This window comes from Rhamphochromis longiceps, linkage group LG22 (assembly GCF_057381845.1).
Source record: "Rhamphochromis longiceps isolate RC_006_pf linkage group LG22, R_longiceps_female_GT1.1, whole genome shotgun sequence".
In the NCBI taxonomy this organism is placed as follows: Eukaryota; Metazoa; Chordata; class Actinopteri; order Cichliformes; family Cichlidae; genus Rhamphochromis; species Rhamphochromis longiceps.
This window is the reverse complement of record NC_140577.1, coordinates 13,172,121-13,184,809: the sequence shown is the minus strand read 5'-3', so window position 1 is coordinate 13,184,809 and position 12,689 is coordinate 13,172,121. Positions and strand designations below refer to the sequence as shown.

Genomic DNA, 12,689 nt, shown 5'->3' with positions numbered 1-12,689 from the left:
ATGACCCCCTGTGAGCAAGCACTTTGGCGACAGTGGGAAGGAAAAACTCCCTTTAATGTTCACTTCCAAACTTAGGATAGGTCTGTACATGTGCTTTCTTCAGCAGGGGGATTTTAGTTCTCTACATGTAGTGTGTTACCAGTGGTGTTCTTGATGACTGTGATCCCAACTGCCTTCAGATCATTAGCCAGCTCCTCCCAAGTTGTTTTGGCCAATCAGACATTTTTCTCATGATCATCCTCACCCCATGAATGAAGATCTTGTGTGGAGCTCCAGACCGAGAGTGATTGATGGTCATTTTATATTTCTTCCATTTCCAAATGATCGCATCAACAGTTCTCTCATTCTCACCAAGCTTCTTCCTGATGGTCTTGTAGATCAAAAAATAATTTCTCACACTGTAGCAGTATTATTAAGCTGTTTCTCTCTGAGATGTTTTGGATTTTTTGGTTTGTTTTTTTTACATAGATTACAAATAAAAGTAATGAACATATCTCCTCAAAAGTTGCAGAACATTCCCCCAGTGATCTCCTCCCTGCACAGAACCTGAAATCAGCTGTATCTGTACAGGAAGAAAAAAGATATGTCGGATGTTTCTTTGTTTTTAGTCCATCGCACAAACAACATCTTTTGTAACAGAAGTAACAACACATTACTCTACTAATGTATCACATTATTGTATTACCAAAAAACACAATGTGACTGCATTACTTTACATGCATTGGATCTAACACTGCCAGTGAGTGATGTCACAGTGGCTGCATCCATCTTTTATAACCTGTTTGTTTATCTGCAAATATCAGTAAAACTAAAAATAATTCTAATAATTCCAGCTGTGGACACATTTGGGGTGTCTGTGGCCGAGCAGGTCATCGACCAATCAGAAGATTGGTGCTTTGATCCCTTGCTGCTCCAGTTTGAATGTAAACATTTCCCTTTGGCAAGATACGAACTCAGAGTTGCTTCTGATGCATTCATTGAAGAGTGAATGATAGATAGAAAGGACCAAGGCATAAAAAAGTGCTTGTATGACTGTGTGTGTGAATGGGTGAATAAGGATTATATTATAAAGTGCTTCGAGTGTTCAAGCTAAGTAGAAAGGCACTGTATCAGAATCAGTCCATTTACCATGTAAGCAAGTGGAAATCAGAGACAAGCACACCTGCTTAACACCATAAAGCTACCTGGAACATCAATAATAATAATAAAGTATTATAAGTTATCTTAAAGCTGCCCTCAGCCTTGCAGAGCAGACCTATTTTCAATCCTGGAACACAGTAAAACATCTGAGACAAAGTTACAGTGACACTTAGCTTTCTGCTTGGCTGCACTCTTTCACACAGTAACTGAAGCAAAACATTCTCAGATAACTTCTCAGGAAGGTGAGGAGCAGATGACATTTAGGTGTACAGCTGAGGCAGGTACAATTCCTCCACTATGTATGGCATCCAACAACAGATGATCACCACAGGATAGACACATTAAATATAAAGGGGTAGATATTCATACATACTCTAAAAAGAACCAGCAATCCAGTTTGCCACTATCAGTAAAAAGAAAAATGCATCTTTAAATTAAGGGGATTTTTGTGCTAAAAAGCTTTCAGGAAACCAAACTCCATTTTGCTTTTTCATTATACTGGAAAGATCTCCCGAGCAGCACATATCACAGATAATGGCTCAGATACACTAATGTGACAGGAGACAAATAGAATAAAGGCTAAGATGGTCACAGACAGGAAAAGCTGCGAATGAGATCAAAGAAAAATGAGGTGCAGTCTGTTTGTTATTACCATTAGCATTGTCTTTTGGCAGGAAGATTGAATACGCCTTAGTGACCCCTCTGCTATCTTTATTTCAACCGTATGGTGAGTTTCCACACTCAGCCCCAGCATCGACACACCTCCTCCTCTCCAACCATGATAGTTTGCGTGTCTGCAAGCTGTATGACAAGCCATTGTTCTCATCTCTTCTTCTCTTGTCTCACCCTTCCCAGGGGAGCTTTATGGCCGTGACAGTAAAAACAGCTGTAGCACCAAACACTGGTGCCACAACCTCCCAACTCCCCAATGTTTTCAAAGACGTGGCCGTAAATTAAGGGCGTCGGACAGGCCCCTTAACCATCCGACCCCAAGAAGAGGCTCCAATGAGTAAAAGCTTGTCAAGAGGAAACAATTCTTTTTATTTACTCACTCGTTCGGCATACCAGCTTAAGTAAACGCGAACAGCAAGGGTGAAATCTTTAAACACCATAAGAAACGGTAAGGGGAGTCAGTAGATAACTAGAGCAAACGTGCTGCACAAACAGCAGGAACAATGACTTTACAGACCTTGGAGAAAAAAAACTACATGGATTTTAAAGCTCAAATTTACAGACCAGAAAGATTAAGTACAAGCAACTGAAGCTAAACTACAATAAGGTGTGACAACACCTATCAGTTTACAGAAATAAAAATGAAAAAGTTCAGTCAAATACGTCAATACATTTAGAGGCTTTATTCCATATTTTTAGTAAAATTTTGCCCCTTACATTTATTCCATGCAGGGTTGGCACCGTATATGCATAGTACATTGACAGAAAAATGTAGTTGCAGTTATGAAAGTGCAAAATAGTCTGTCCTAGATTTTCGAGTCAAAGCAGAAGACACACGGAGGAAATGGAGAGACATCATCGGTCGGTGCAGAAGTAGATCAATGAACTCATCTCACACACTGGGGCAGCTGACTGTGAGTGCACGATATCCTCAACACATCTTCATTTGTTTTGCGATTTTTGAGTTTAGGGTCACGCTTTAAAACCAGCTGCACAAACTGATGAATGACCTCCCTTAGGTTTCAAAGAGATGTAAGGGGCACTTCCTAAAATCTGACCTGCATGGGTTCATCCGCTCAGTGTCCACTTCAGTCATGCTGGTTACCACGTTTTCTGCAGAAGAGCTAAACTACTGTGAATTGAATACTTAGATTGAGTTCACATTGCAGTATCTTATCAGCGATATGAGTGTTTAAGTTTTCCATTACCAAATCGTATGAAAACCTCAATAGGATATACAACAGCCTCATTTTGGGACCTTTCTCATTAAATTCGAGTTACAGAGCCAGTCATCATTTAATCAATAGATTAACAGTAACACAAAACAATGTTTCTGGTGTATTTCTAATATCCTCAAAGACTTTTCTAACCACCTGCATTTAAAAAAAACTGTTTCCAATAAATTCCATTTCCTAAACTGTAATTATACTTTATACAAGCTGTCTTTGAAGCAGAGCAGTGGTAGGTGTAATTAAACAATCCAGTATTTTTGGTGAAACCAGCAGCAGGATGCTAATGCTCTGAATTAGGATGTAACAGCTCACATCTAAATGAATTCTCACCCACAGGATGAATCATAATGACTGAACTCATAACTTTTCCTCTAGTATAAGAAATAGGTCACAATTTTAATTTGTTGTACTTTTAATTTAGGGAAAAAAATACCTGCAAAACAAATGACTTTAATATACTTTGTGTTTAACGTTAATTACCAAATATTAGCACGACACACAGCAATCTTATATGAGTTTCTATTTAATTCAAAGCCTCGCTTTGAGCGAGCATAGCCTCACAGCGCATCTACAGACTGTTAGTTTTAAATTAAAAGAAATCACAGACAAATAATAATATTTCTGAAAGATAAACGCTTGGCAATGCAACTCAAATAGCAAAAGTTGCCAATATATAATGGCAATACACAAGAGCTGCAATCTGGTGCAACTGAATGAAATATTTCTTTTCAAGCAGAAAAACGGACTGGATTTATCAATTTATCTTCAACAAAGTGAGGACTTGCCAGCAGTGTGCAACCCTAAAACCTGGGTGGAGGCTGTAGAGGACACAATTCAGAGCAGGCTTGGCATGGCCAGCTGGTCTGTCTCTGCATATCTGTGCTTAGTCGAGCCTCCTATCAGCAGGACACACGATGATCCATCCCTGTCTGCCTGCTAGCGTATGTTACTTCTAACAAGAGCCAGGAGTATCTAGCTTACAGGACCTCTGGGAGGTTACCTAATGTTATTGTAGCTATTTGCAGCATTTATACGCATTCACACTGCCCTAGATTGGCAACCCAGTGTCCTGTAAGTATCAACGCAGCAGTGAAAGAACAGTAAGCTGACCCATGAGTGACTTTTTAAGCAGTGTTCGCCTTCCTTTTATGCAGTAATGATGCACTTTATATTAGGATTAAATGTATTTTTAATGCAGCAGCGCTGTTTAAAGTGCCCTTTATGCTCTTTTCTGCTTTAGTGCCTGCAAAAGCATTAGCAGGGAGAGACTGATAGGGCCGATAAGGAGAAAACACCTTGATTCTACAGAATAAGATGGCGTCTCAGGACCAGTTGAGACACGTTTTGGTCCCCTGCCATCAGCAGCGGTTGGGGTGTGGTCTTCTCTTCCCGAAAAGCCCTGTCATACACTCTCCGTCACCACTGCCAGGGTCATCTGTTTTGTTCCAGCTCATGCTTCGGTTTCCTGTTGGCGTCACTTAGTCATTTTCACCCATTTTTATTCATTCGTACTTTCACACATCTTTTGTTCTGCGTTTTTAATTCACTCGCTCTCTCTGTATCTATCTCCTGTTTCAATTTGTCCCCAAGTGACTCTCGTCCCATTATTACCGCTCCTCACAGTTTCTGTATCTGTATCAAATGTATCAAATCTCCATCTTTTTCAGCTCTGAGCCCTCAATAACTCCATTTCCATCTCTCTTTCTGTCCGTCTCTAGATGGGTTTGAGGTTTTGCTGTGAAATGTGTGGGTGGGGAAAAAGAAGTCTTTTCTGTGCAGGAAAAATGATAACCTATCATTTTTCAGTCTTGGTTCTCAGCCTGTCGAAATGGATTTGCTCCCAGCAGTGTCACAGAGTGTCTCTAGAAATGTTTTTTATAGTGTCTGAAGGTCTCAGTGGGGCCATGCTGTGGGCACAACCCCGTGGCCTGGCCCCTTCTCACCGTTTGCCTCAGTCCCCATTAGGTTTCCTCCAATTTTTTTGGCTCCTCACACAATTTGGTCGATGCTTTTCACCTTGCGGCTTTGGAGCAGAAGGTGAAGAACACTCTGTGCACTTTTGTCATCTTTCCCAGCCTCTCTTACTGTCAGACATACCAATTATGAAAAGCTGGAAAGCGGCTCTCTTACCCCAAAGATCACCTGCAAAAAACCCGCAACAAAAGGATTTAAAGTTTTCCACTTATTCACTTTACAACACAGAGATTTTAGTTGACTTTGACACATGAACAAGTCTACGGAATGATCCACTTTGTATTACGAGACTGAATAGCTACTTTAAATAATGCATGGCTTCGTATCTTCAGTGTGAAAGAGAGCAGAATCTCAAATCTGAATTTCTAATACTGCAGATCACATTGAGGTCTTAAAGAGATCTGCTAATGTAGGTGATACAATGATCATAGGGCTTTGCAAAGGTTTGATTTCCTTAAGGATAAAAGTAAAATATGTAAGCAGTCACGTTACGCCTACATTTTTATTTACCATAGCCATGTTTATATTGCTAGTAGCCCTGCATGGAAAAGGCATGTGGTGATGAGACAAAGCTGTATATTAATAAGAAGCATATCATGACTACCTACATGTAAAAGAATGGAGATGCGAGAGTGAACACCAGGAAAGCAGCAGGACCAGCAGGACCAGACGGCATCCCAGGTCGTATCCTAAGAGACTGCGCATACCAGCTAGCTCCTGTGTTCACTGAGATATTCAACATCTCTTTATCTCAGTCGGTGATCCCCACATGCTTCAAAGAGTCCATCATTGTTCCTGTCCCGAAGAAACCCCACCCTGCTTCTCTCAATGACTATCGCCCTGTAGCCCTCACCTCAGTAGTGATGAAGTGCTTTGAACGCCTGGTCAGAGACTTCATCATTTCTTCACTACCAGACACACTGGACCCACTACAGTTCGCTTACCGTCCAAATCGTTCCACAGACGATGCCATCTCTCATCTCCTCCACACATCACTCACTCACTTGGACACTAGAAGGGGGAATTATGTTAAAATGCTCTTCATAGACTACAGCTCTGCATTTAACACCATAATTCCCTCCACACTCACCACCAAGCTGGAGCATCTGGGACTCAGCTCATCTATGTGTCAATGGATCTCCAACTTCCTAACTGGCAGACCACAGGCAGTAAGGATGGGCAGACATGTCTCAGCCTCCACCACTCTCAGCACTGGAGCCCCCCAGGGGTGTGTTCTGAGCCCCCTGCTGTACTCTTTGTACACATATGACTGTGTGGCCACTACCAGCTCCACCACCATCATCAAGTTTGCTGACGACACCGTCGTGGTGGGCCTGATCTCTGATAACAACGAGACGGCCTACCTGAAGGAGATTAGGAATCTGGAGAACTGGTGCCAGAGGAACAACCTCCTTCTAAACGTCAGTAAGACAAAGGAGCTGATAGTGGACTTCAGCACTAAGCAGGAGAGGAACTACCAGACCCCTGTCATCAACGAGTGCCCAGTGGAGAGAGTGGACAGCTTCAAATACCTCGGAGTTCACATCACGCAGGACCTGTCATGGTCCTGTCACATCAACACTGTGGTGAAAAAGGCCCGTCAGCGTCTCTGCCACCTCAGACGCTTGAGAGACTTCCAACTGCCCTCCAAGGTGCTCAGGAACTTTTACTCGTGCACCATAGAGAGCATCCTGACGGGAAACATCTTAACCTGGTTCGGGAAATGGTAAATGGTAAATGGCCTGTATTTATATAGCGCTTTACTAGTCCCTAAGGACCCCAAAGCGCTTTACATATCCAGTCATCCACCCATTCACACACTGGTGATGGCAAGCTACATTGTAGCCACAGCCACCCTGGGGCGCACTGACAGAGGCGAGGCTGCCGGACACTGGCGCCACCGGGCCCTCTGACCACCACCAGTAGGCAACGGGTGAAGTGTCTTGCCCAAGGACACAACGACCGAGACTGTCCAAGCCGGGGCTCGAACCGGCAACCTTCCGATTACAAGGCGAACTCCCAACTCTTGAGCCACGATCGCCCATGCAGGACAGACGAGCTCTACAGAGGGTTGTGCGGTCAGCTGAGCGCACCATCCGCTCCGAGCTCCCTGACCTGCACTCAATCTACAGCAGGCGGTGCCGGACCAAGGCCAGGAAGATCGTGAAGGACCTCAGCCATCCCAACAACAGACTGTTCTCTCTGCTGAGGTCAGGAAAGCGATTCCGCTCCCTGAAGACCAACACAGAGAGACTGAGGAGGAGCTTCTTCCCGCAGGCGATACGGTCTCTCAATCACACCACCACACAGTACTGACCCACACATATGGTTCTTACACACACACACTGGACATTCTGGACATTGTTTTTGCACAACACTGGTCACTATATTCTTCATTTCCGGTTAATACTTTTACAGCTGCTGTTATTGTGTATATATTTATTTATACTTAGATTTCTTCATACATTCTTATATAGTTCTATATTGTGTATTGTGTATTTTGTTGTACAGTTATTTTATTTTCAACTTTAATTTATATATTTTATCTTATTCTTTCCCAGTTAAATTTACCCTTCATTCTAATTTGTGTTGTACAGTTATTTCATTTTTAACCTTAATTTATATTTTATTCCTTCCTAGTTAAATTTACCCTTTTTAATTTTTCATATTTATTTCCTATCTTATTCATAGCCTTTTCTTTTTTTTGTTTTCTTTAGGTCACGAGCAGTTGTCCAAGCATTTCACTACATATCGTACTGTGTATGACTGTGTACATGACAAATAAAATTTGAATTTGATTTGAATTTGAGATGCTGTATGTCTGCTGTTTGCCTTGTAAAATTCAATCTTAGAGTCTTACTGCCAACTGCACAGTGCTGAGAAGTTTTCCAGTGATGTAAAATTCTTTGTACATTTTCTATTTGTATCACTGGTACCTAAAGTAGTACATCCCCATCACAGTTTGCCCTACTGTTGTCTCCCTGCTAATTCAAAGTTTTGGCAGATGTTAAGTGTTGTTTTTTTCATGACACATTAATTGTCACCCGTGTTTGTTTCCCCTGGTGCACATACAGTAAACCTGCACAGCACAGCCAGGAAATTGAGCAAAGAATAAAATGAAATGTAGTTCTACAGAAAAAAAGAACCTGCCTTTCCTATTTTTTTTTTTTAAATCGTTCTTCGAGAAAAGCTAACGGTGGAGGAACAATAATGGAACTCGAGTCACAACTTCAGACTAGCGACAGAGGATAATCAGCTCTCGATTTCATTTTTTTCCCCCTCCAGTCATCTGGCAGCTGCAGAGCCCAGGTAACAATTTAAGGCCTGTTACTGCTGCTCATCTAAAATGCACTCTCTAATAACAGCTCTCAAAGTTGACAAAGCTGAATCTTTAAGAAGTCAATTGAAATGCAAAGGAAGCTCTCCACATATTTCTCACGAGAGGAGCGAAGCTCTCACCTCTAAGCCAAAAAGAGTATGCAGACAGACAAAATGAATTACTGTGCAATCATTATTATAGATTTTGCACAGTGTGTCATGTTACTTTACTCTATCAGGTGCATCCTCTCCTGTGAATACTGCCACTTAAGCACCAAACAGCAGCGGTTTTGATGGCAATCACTTCACATTTAGGACAAATGAATTGCACAGAGATGTTTTAAAAGAGCATTAAAGTATTTTATGTAATTCGTCTCTATCTCTATCTCTGAATAAGATTACACCTACATAGATTTGCTGTTACGTAAATGCAAAAGTCAGGAATGGAGCTTATCTTCTGCATGTTTTGAAGAAGGGATAAAACGGCACAAAACTCCCTGCACTGTTCACCTATCTAACATCTTTGGCCCATTCCGAGGTATACTTTCATCCCAACAACCCACGTCTTCAAAGTTGGATTTGGGGAGAGTGAAAACAAAGGAAAGTGATCAACTACTGTACATGTGGCTACGAGTAAGAACATAACGGCATACAGAGGGAAGCCTTTGGTGTATATGCCAAAGTAGAAGATTTTCTGGTAAATGAGAGGTTTGTCTTTCATCCAGTCTGCTCCAGCAACAGCTTGCAGACATTCATGGGGGTGACGTTGCAAGGCATGATGGAGCTGCAGCCAAACAGCACAACGGGCAGAGCCTGCACAGAGAGAACTGCCAACTCTTTTGCATTTGTTCAGAAGTTATGGGAGCTTTTGAAGCACTATAATGATGCCTTTGGCCAGGCTACGCTTTGTTTATGCGCAGCAGGCACTCACTGGAAATGAGCAGAGGCAGCCTTTTTAAGGCTTTCACAAAAGAACTGCAACTGCCAAAATCACATTTAGTTCAGAACTACAGACTTAAGCGTACTTTTTTTTTTTTTCCAATTTATGAACCAAACTTCTGTGTGGGAAGACGTGGAACTGCTGTGTAGCGTATAGTTCGTCATTAACTACGACAGACAGATACAGATCAGTCTTTCACACAGAGGGAGGCATTGAACAGTTGATATAAGCCCCCAGGCAGGAATTCATCATACACAAAAGCACTCATGCATATACTCAAACCAACAAAGACACATTTCTAGACCAAATAAAAATGAGGAAAATAGATTTAATGAATTCTCAGTGTTACCTTCAGGGTACAACTCTCAAAGTGGACAATGGAATGTACATTCCTTTACAGATAAAATCTAATCCACCTACAGCGACAATCAACAATCTCCAGACGAACGCAACAAGGTCCAGCATGTGCTGCGCTACTCTGGAGCCGAAGCTGATTGAAAGCATCTGAGATCTCCCAGTGGAAGCGGTCTTTAATCAGATTGGTGCAATGTGAGCGTTTGTTGGCATTGCAGTGAACAGCAACTGTGTACAGATGATAATTTAGCATAAAGAGTAACATGAAAGCAACCGTATAGAGTTAACAGCCAAAGACACCACCATGTGTGTATTCACTGTTTCGACTTTCTTTCTGGTGCAAGATGTGCTAATCAGTCAAACCACATTACACAAACAGATTAGAGCAAAAATGATGCTGGATACAAACTCTGCTACAAAACCCTTTCCCCCTCCATTCTTGACATTTATGGGTTAACCAGAAAAACATTCATTAAACTACTCATTTCTCAGGCTTCAGCCACAGTAATGCGTTTTAATTTAAAGATCTTTGACTTTGCCTGAATAAGCAGTTTTAGAGATGATCTACGTCTGCATTAAGTGCCAATTACACACGCTGGGCAAGGGTACCAATCAGAAGGGTGGAATTACTGCAGAGGAATAACAGCAATGGCATAAGGAAAGCCCAAAGATTTCTTTAGTTGGACCCACAATCAGGTGTAAGTGTGACTGAATATAATGCAAAAGCATAAGAAAGCCAGGGTATTATCTATCAAAGGCAGAAGCTGTGGGTTTGGAGAACAGAGTCAAGCTTTGACATGTTTTGGCTTAACTTTTGTTGCCCAATCAGAAAGCGACTGCTGGCTTTTGCGTCATCACTTCCAAAATGTTTCTGCATGTCCTGCAGTTTTTAACTAAGAGTCCTACGATGCTGAGGTAATGCGGATTGGCTTAGTAAAAGTTATATATTTCGAAATTTACAAAAATGTATCAGTGTGGCTCTTTCCTCATTTTCTGAAACATACTGGATAAACAGCCAATTGACAAAACACAGTCGTGAATGAGAATCCTGATGTTCAGGAAGATGTTTCCTAAACAAGACCCTTTTTTTTTCAGGAATACACATTATGTGCATAAGACAATAGTCCGTGCTTTTCTCCTCTCAGTCCCAGAAGTTTACACATAGCGCCCTTTTAATCTCTATATTTTTAAACCTTTTCTCCTTAAGTCCTCCTTGGCTTCTTTAATTTGCTCCTGTAGCTCTTTCGCCGCCTGCTCACAGTCATTGAAGGTGGCCACCCTGTATCCCACAGTGGCCAGAGAGTAGCAGCCAAATGAAATCAGCAGGTAGAAAGGCATCGGCCAGGCGACCTCTCTGTAAGTCTGCGGGAGGCTCAGGTCCAACAGGTCAAAAGTGACCAAAGCCCAGAGTGCTCCCAGCAGCGACACACCGAACAGCCACTGCAGAAGTTTGGTCATGATGAAAGCTGCCGACGGGATTTCAGGGGAACAGCCAGAGAACAACCTGACAGGGAAAGCGTTGGATTAGCTTAGCTTTAGCATACTGTAAATGCAACGTGCTAGCCGTTTTAGCTACAACGCACGCGAGAGACAAACAGCAGCTGGATAATTAGAATAGAACAGCTGTAAAAACGCAACAGACTTAAATAACAATTCATCATTAATTTCGACCTTTAATGCATCAAATCTTTTCAAAAATAATCCGATTTGTTTACCTCTTCTCAAACGCCACCTCAGCTATGCGCACATTAATGACGTTAAAAGGCCGCGGTGCCTTATGGGAAATGGAGTTAATGACGGAAATAGCTCTGGGTTTCTAACAGAGGGTGAGGTATTATCTGGACTTTTGTTAATAAATATAACATTTTGATTAAACGTTTCTTAATTTATTATTAATACTATTATATTATATTATGATGATGATGATGATGATTATTATTATTATTATTATTATTATTAATAATAATAATAATAATAATAATAATAATAATAATAATAATAATAATACGTTTTATTATGCACAGCACTGTGCATAATAAACCCATCATTCACCCCTCATTTCTTTAGATTTTCTCTTCAAGGAGCCAGACATCCCTATAATTATTTTTAAAGTGGTCTTAAGTAATACTTCTTGACCTTTTCTAAAAGTCTTTCAGATTTTTCCCAATCATTCTACCTAACCAGTAATTATTTCAGCTCTGAGCCCGAATGACCTAACAAAGATTTGGCACCTAACTCAAGGAATGAGCCACGGGTGTGCCTACACAGACAACATAGTAACAAATTGTTGTTGTTTTTTTCACTTTTTATTAGTAGTCTATCACAAAAACAAATTTGTGTCTATTTCTTTAGTTCAGTCTATGAAAAAGATCTTGAGGAAGGGAAACAAGGAGAAAAGACTGAGGTGAAACAAATTACTCAATAACTGGGCTGAAAATCAGTGGCAATAGGACTGACTGAGTGATGAATACAGATTTGACATTTATGGTTTAAATCATCATCAGTATGTAATGACGAGGTTGGGGGATAGATACAATAGTGAGTATGTCTGTCGTGGTTTGGGGCTCCATTTCAGCCAGTGGGGTTGGAGATCTTCTCAAAATTGATGGAATTATGAATGCAGAAATGTATCAGATTTTGGTACTACATTTTTTGAGCATGGGAATGATCCCACACACATTGCCAATGCAGTAAAAGCATACCTGAAGAGAAAACACACACAATGGAACAGTATGAGTCATGGATTGGCCTCCCCAGAGTCGGGACCTCAACATTATTAAAGCAGTGTGGGATCATCTTGACAAAAAAACAGAAGGAAAGGCAGCCAACATCCAAAGAAAAGTATTGGATGTCCTTCAGGAAGCCTGGAGAACACTTCCTGGAAAGGAACACTACAAGAATGTTTGCCGAAGAGAGATCAGGCTGTGACAAAGAATAAAGGTGGTCATATATTGACGTTTAAGCTCATGTATAAACTGCATGTTTATTTGCATGTTCTAATAAATTGCTGCACTTATTTCCCATTTTCCTAGCAAAATATAAAGACACGAGGAGCAGCT

General features: G+C 41.2%; 1 protein-coding gene across 1 annotated transcript; it reads right to left on the bottom strand.

Annotated features, from left to right (window-relative positions):
* Window positions 1-9,584: 9,584 nt before the first annotated feature.
* Window positions 9,585-11,399, bottom strand: dpm3 (dolichyl-phosphate mannosyltransferase subunit 3, regulatory). Its single transcript, XM_085396823.1, has 2 exons — window positions 11,346-11,399; window positions 9,585-11,134 (listed from the first exon to the last, which is right to left on the bottom strand). The coding sequence occupies exon 2, from the start codon at window positions 11,086-11,088 to the stop codon at window positions 10,810-10,812; it is 279 nt and encodes a 92-aa protein (XP_085252949.1). The 5' UTR covers window positions 11,089-11,134; window positions 11,346-11,399; the 3' UTR covers window positions 9,585-10,809.
* Between the last annotated feature and the right edge of the window lie 1,290 nt (window positions 11,400-12,689).

Bases quoted from the DNA above. Each gene is read 5' to 3' on its own strand.
- dpm3 (XM_085396823.1), bottom strand. From the start codon at position 11,088: ATGACCAAACTTCTGCAGTGGCTGTTCGGTGTGTCGCTGCTGGGAGCA.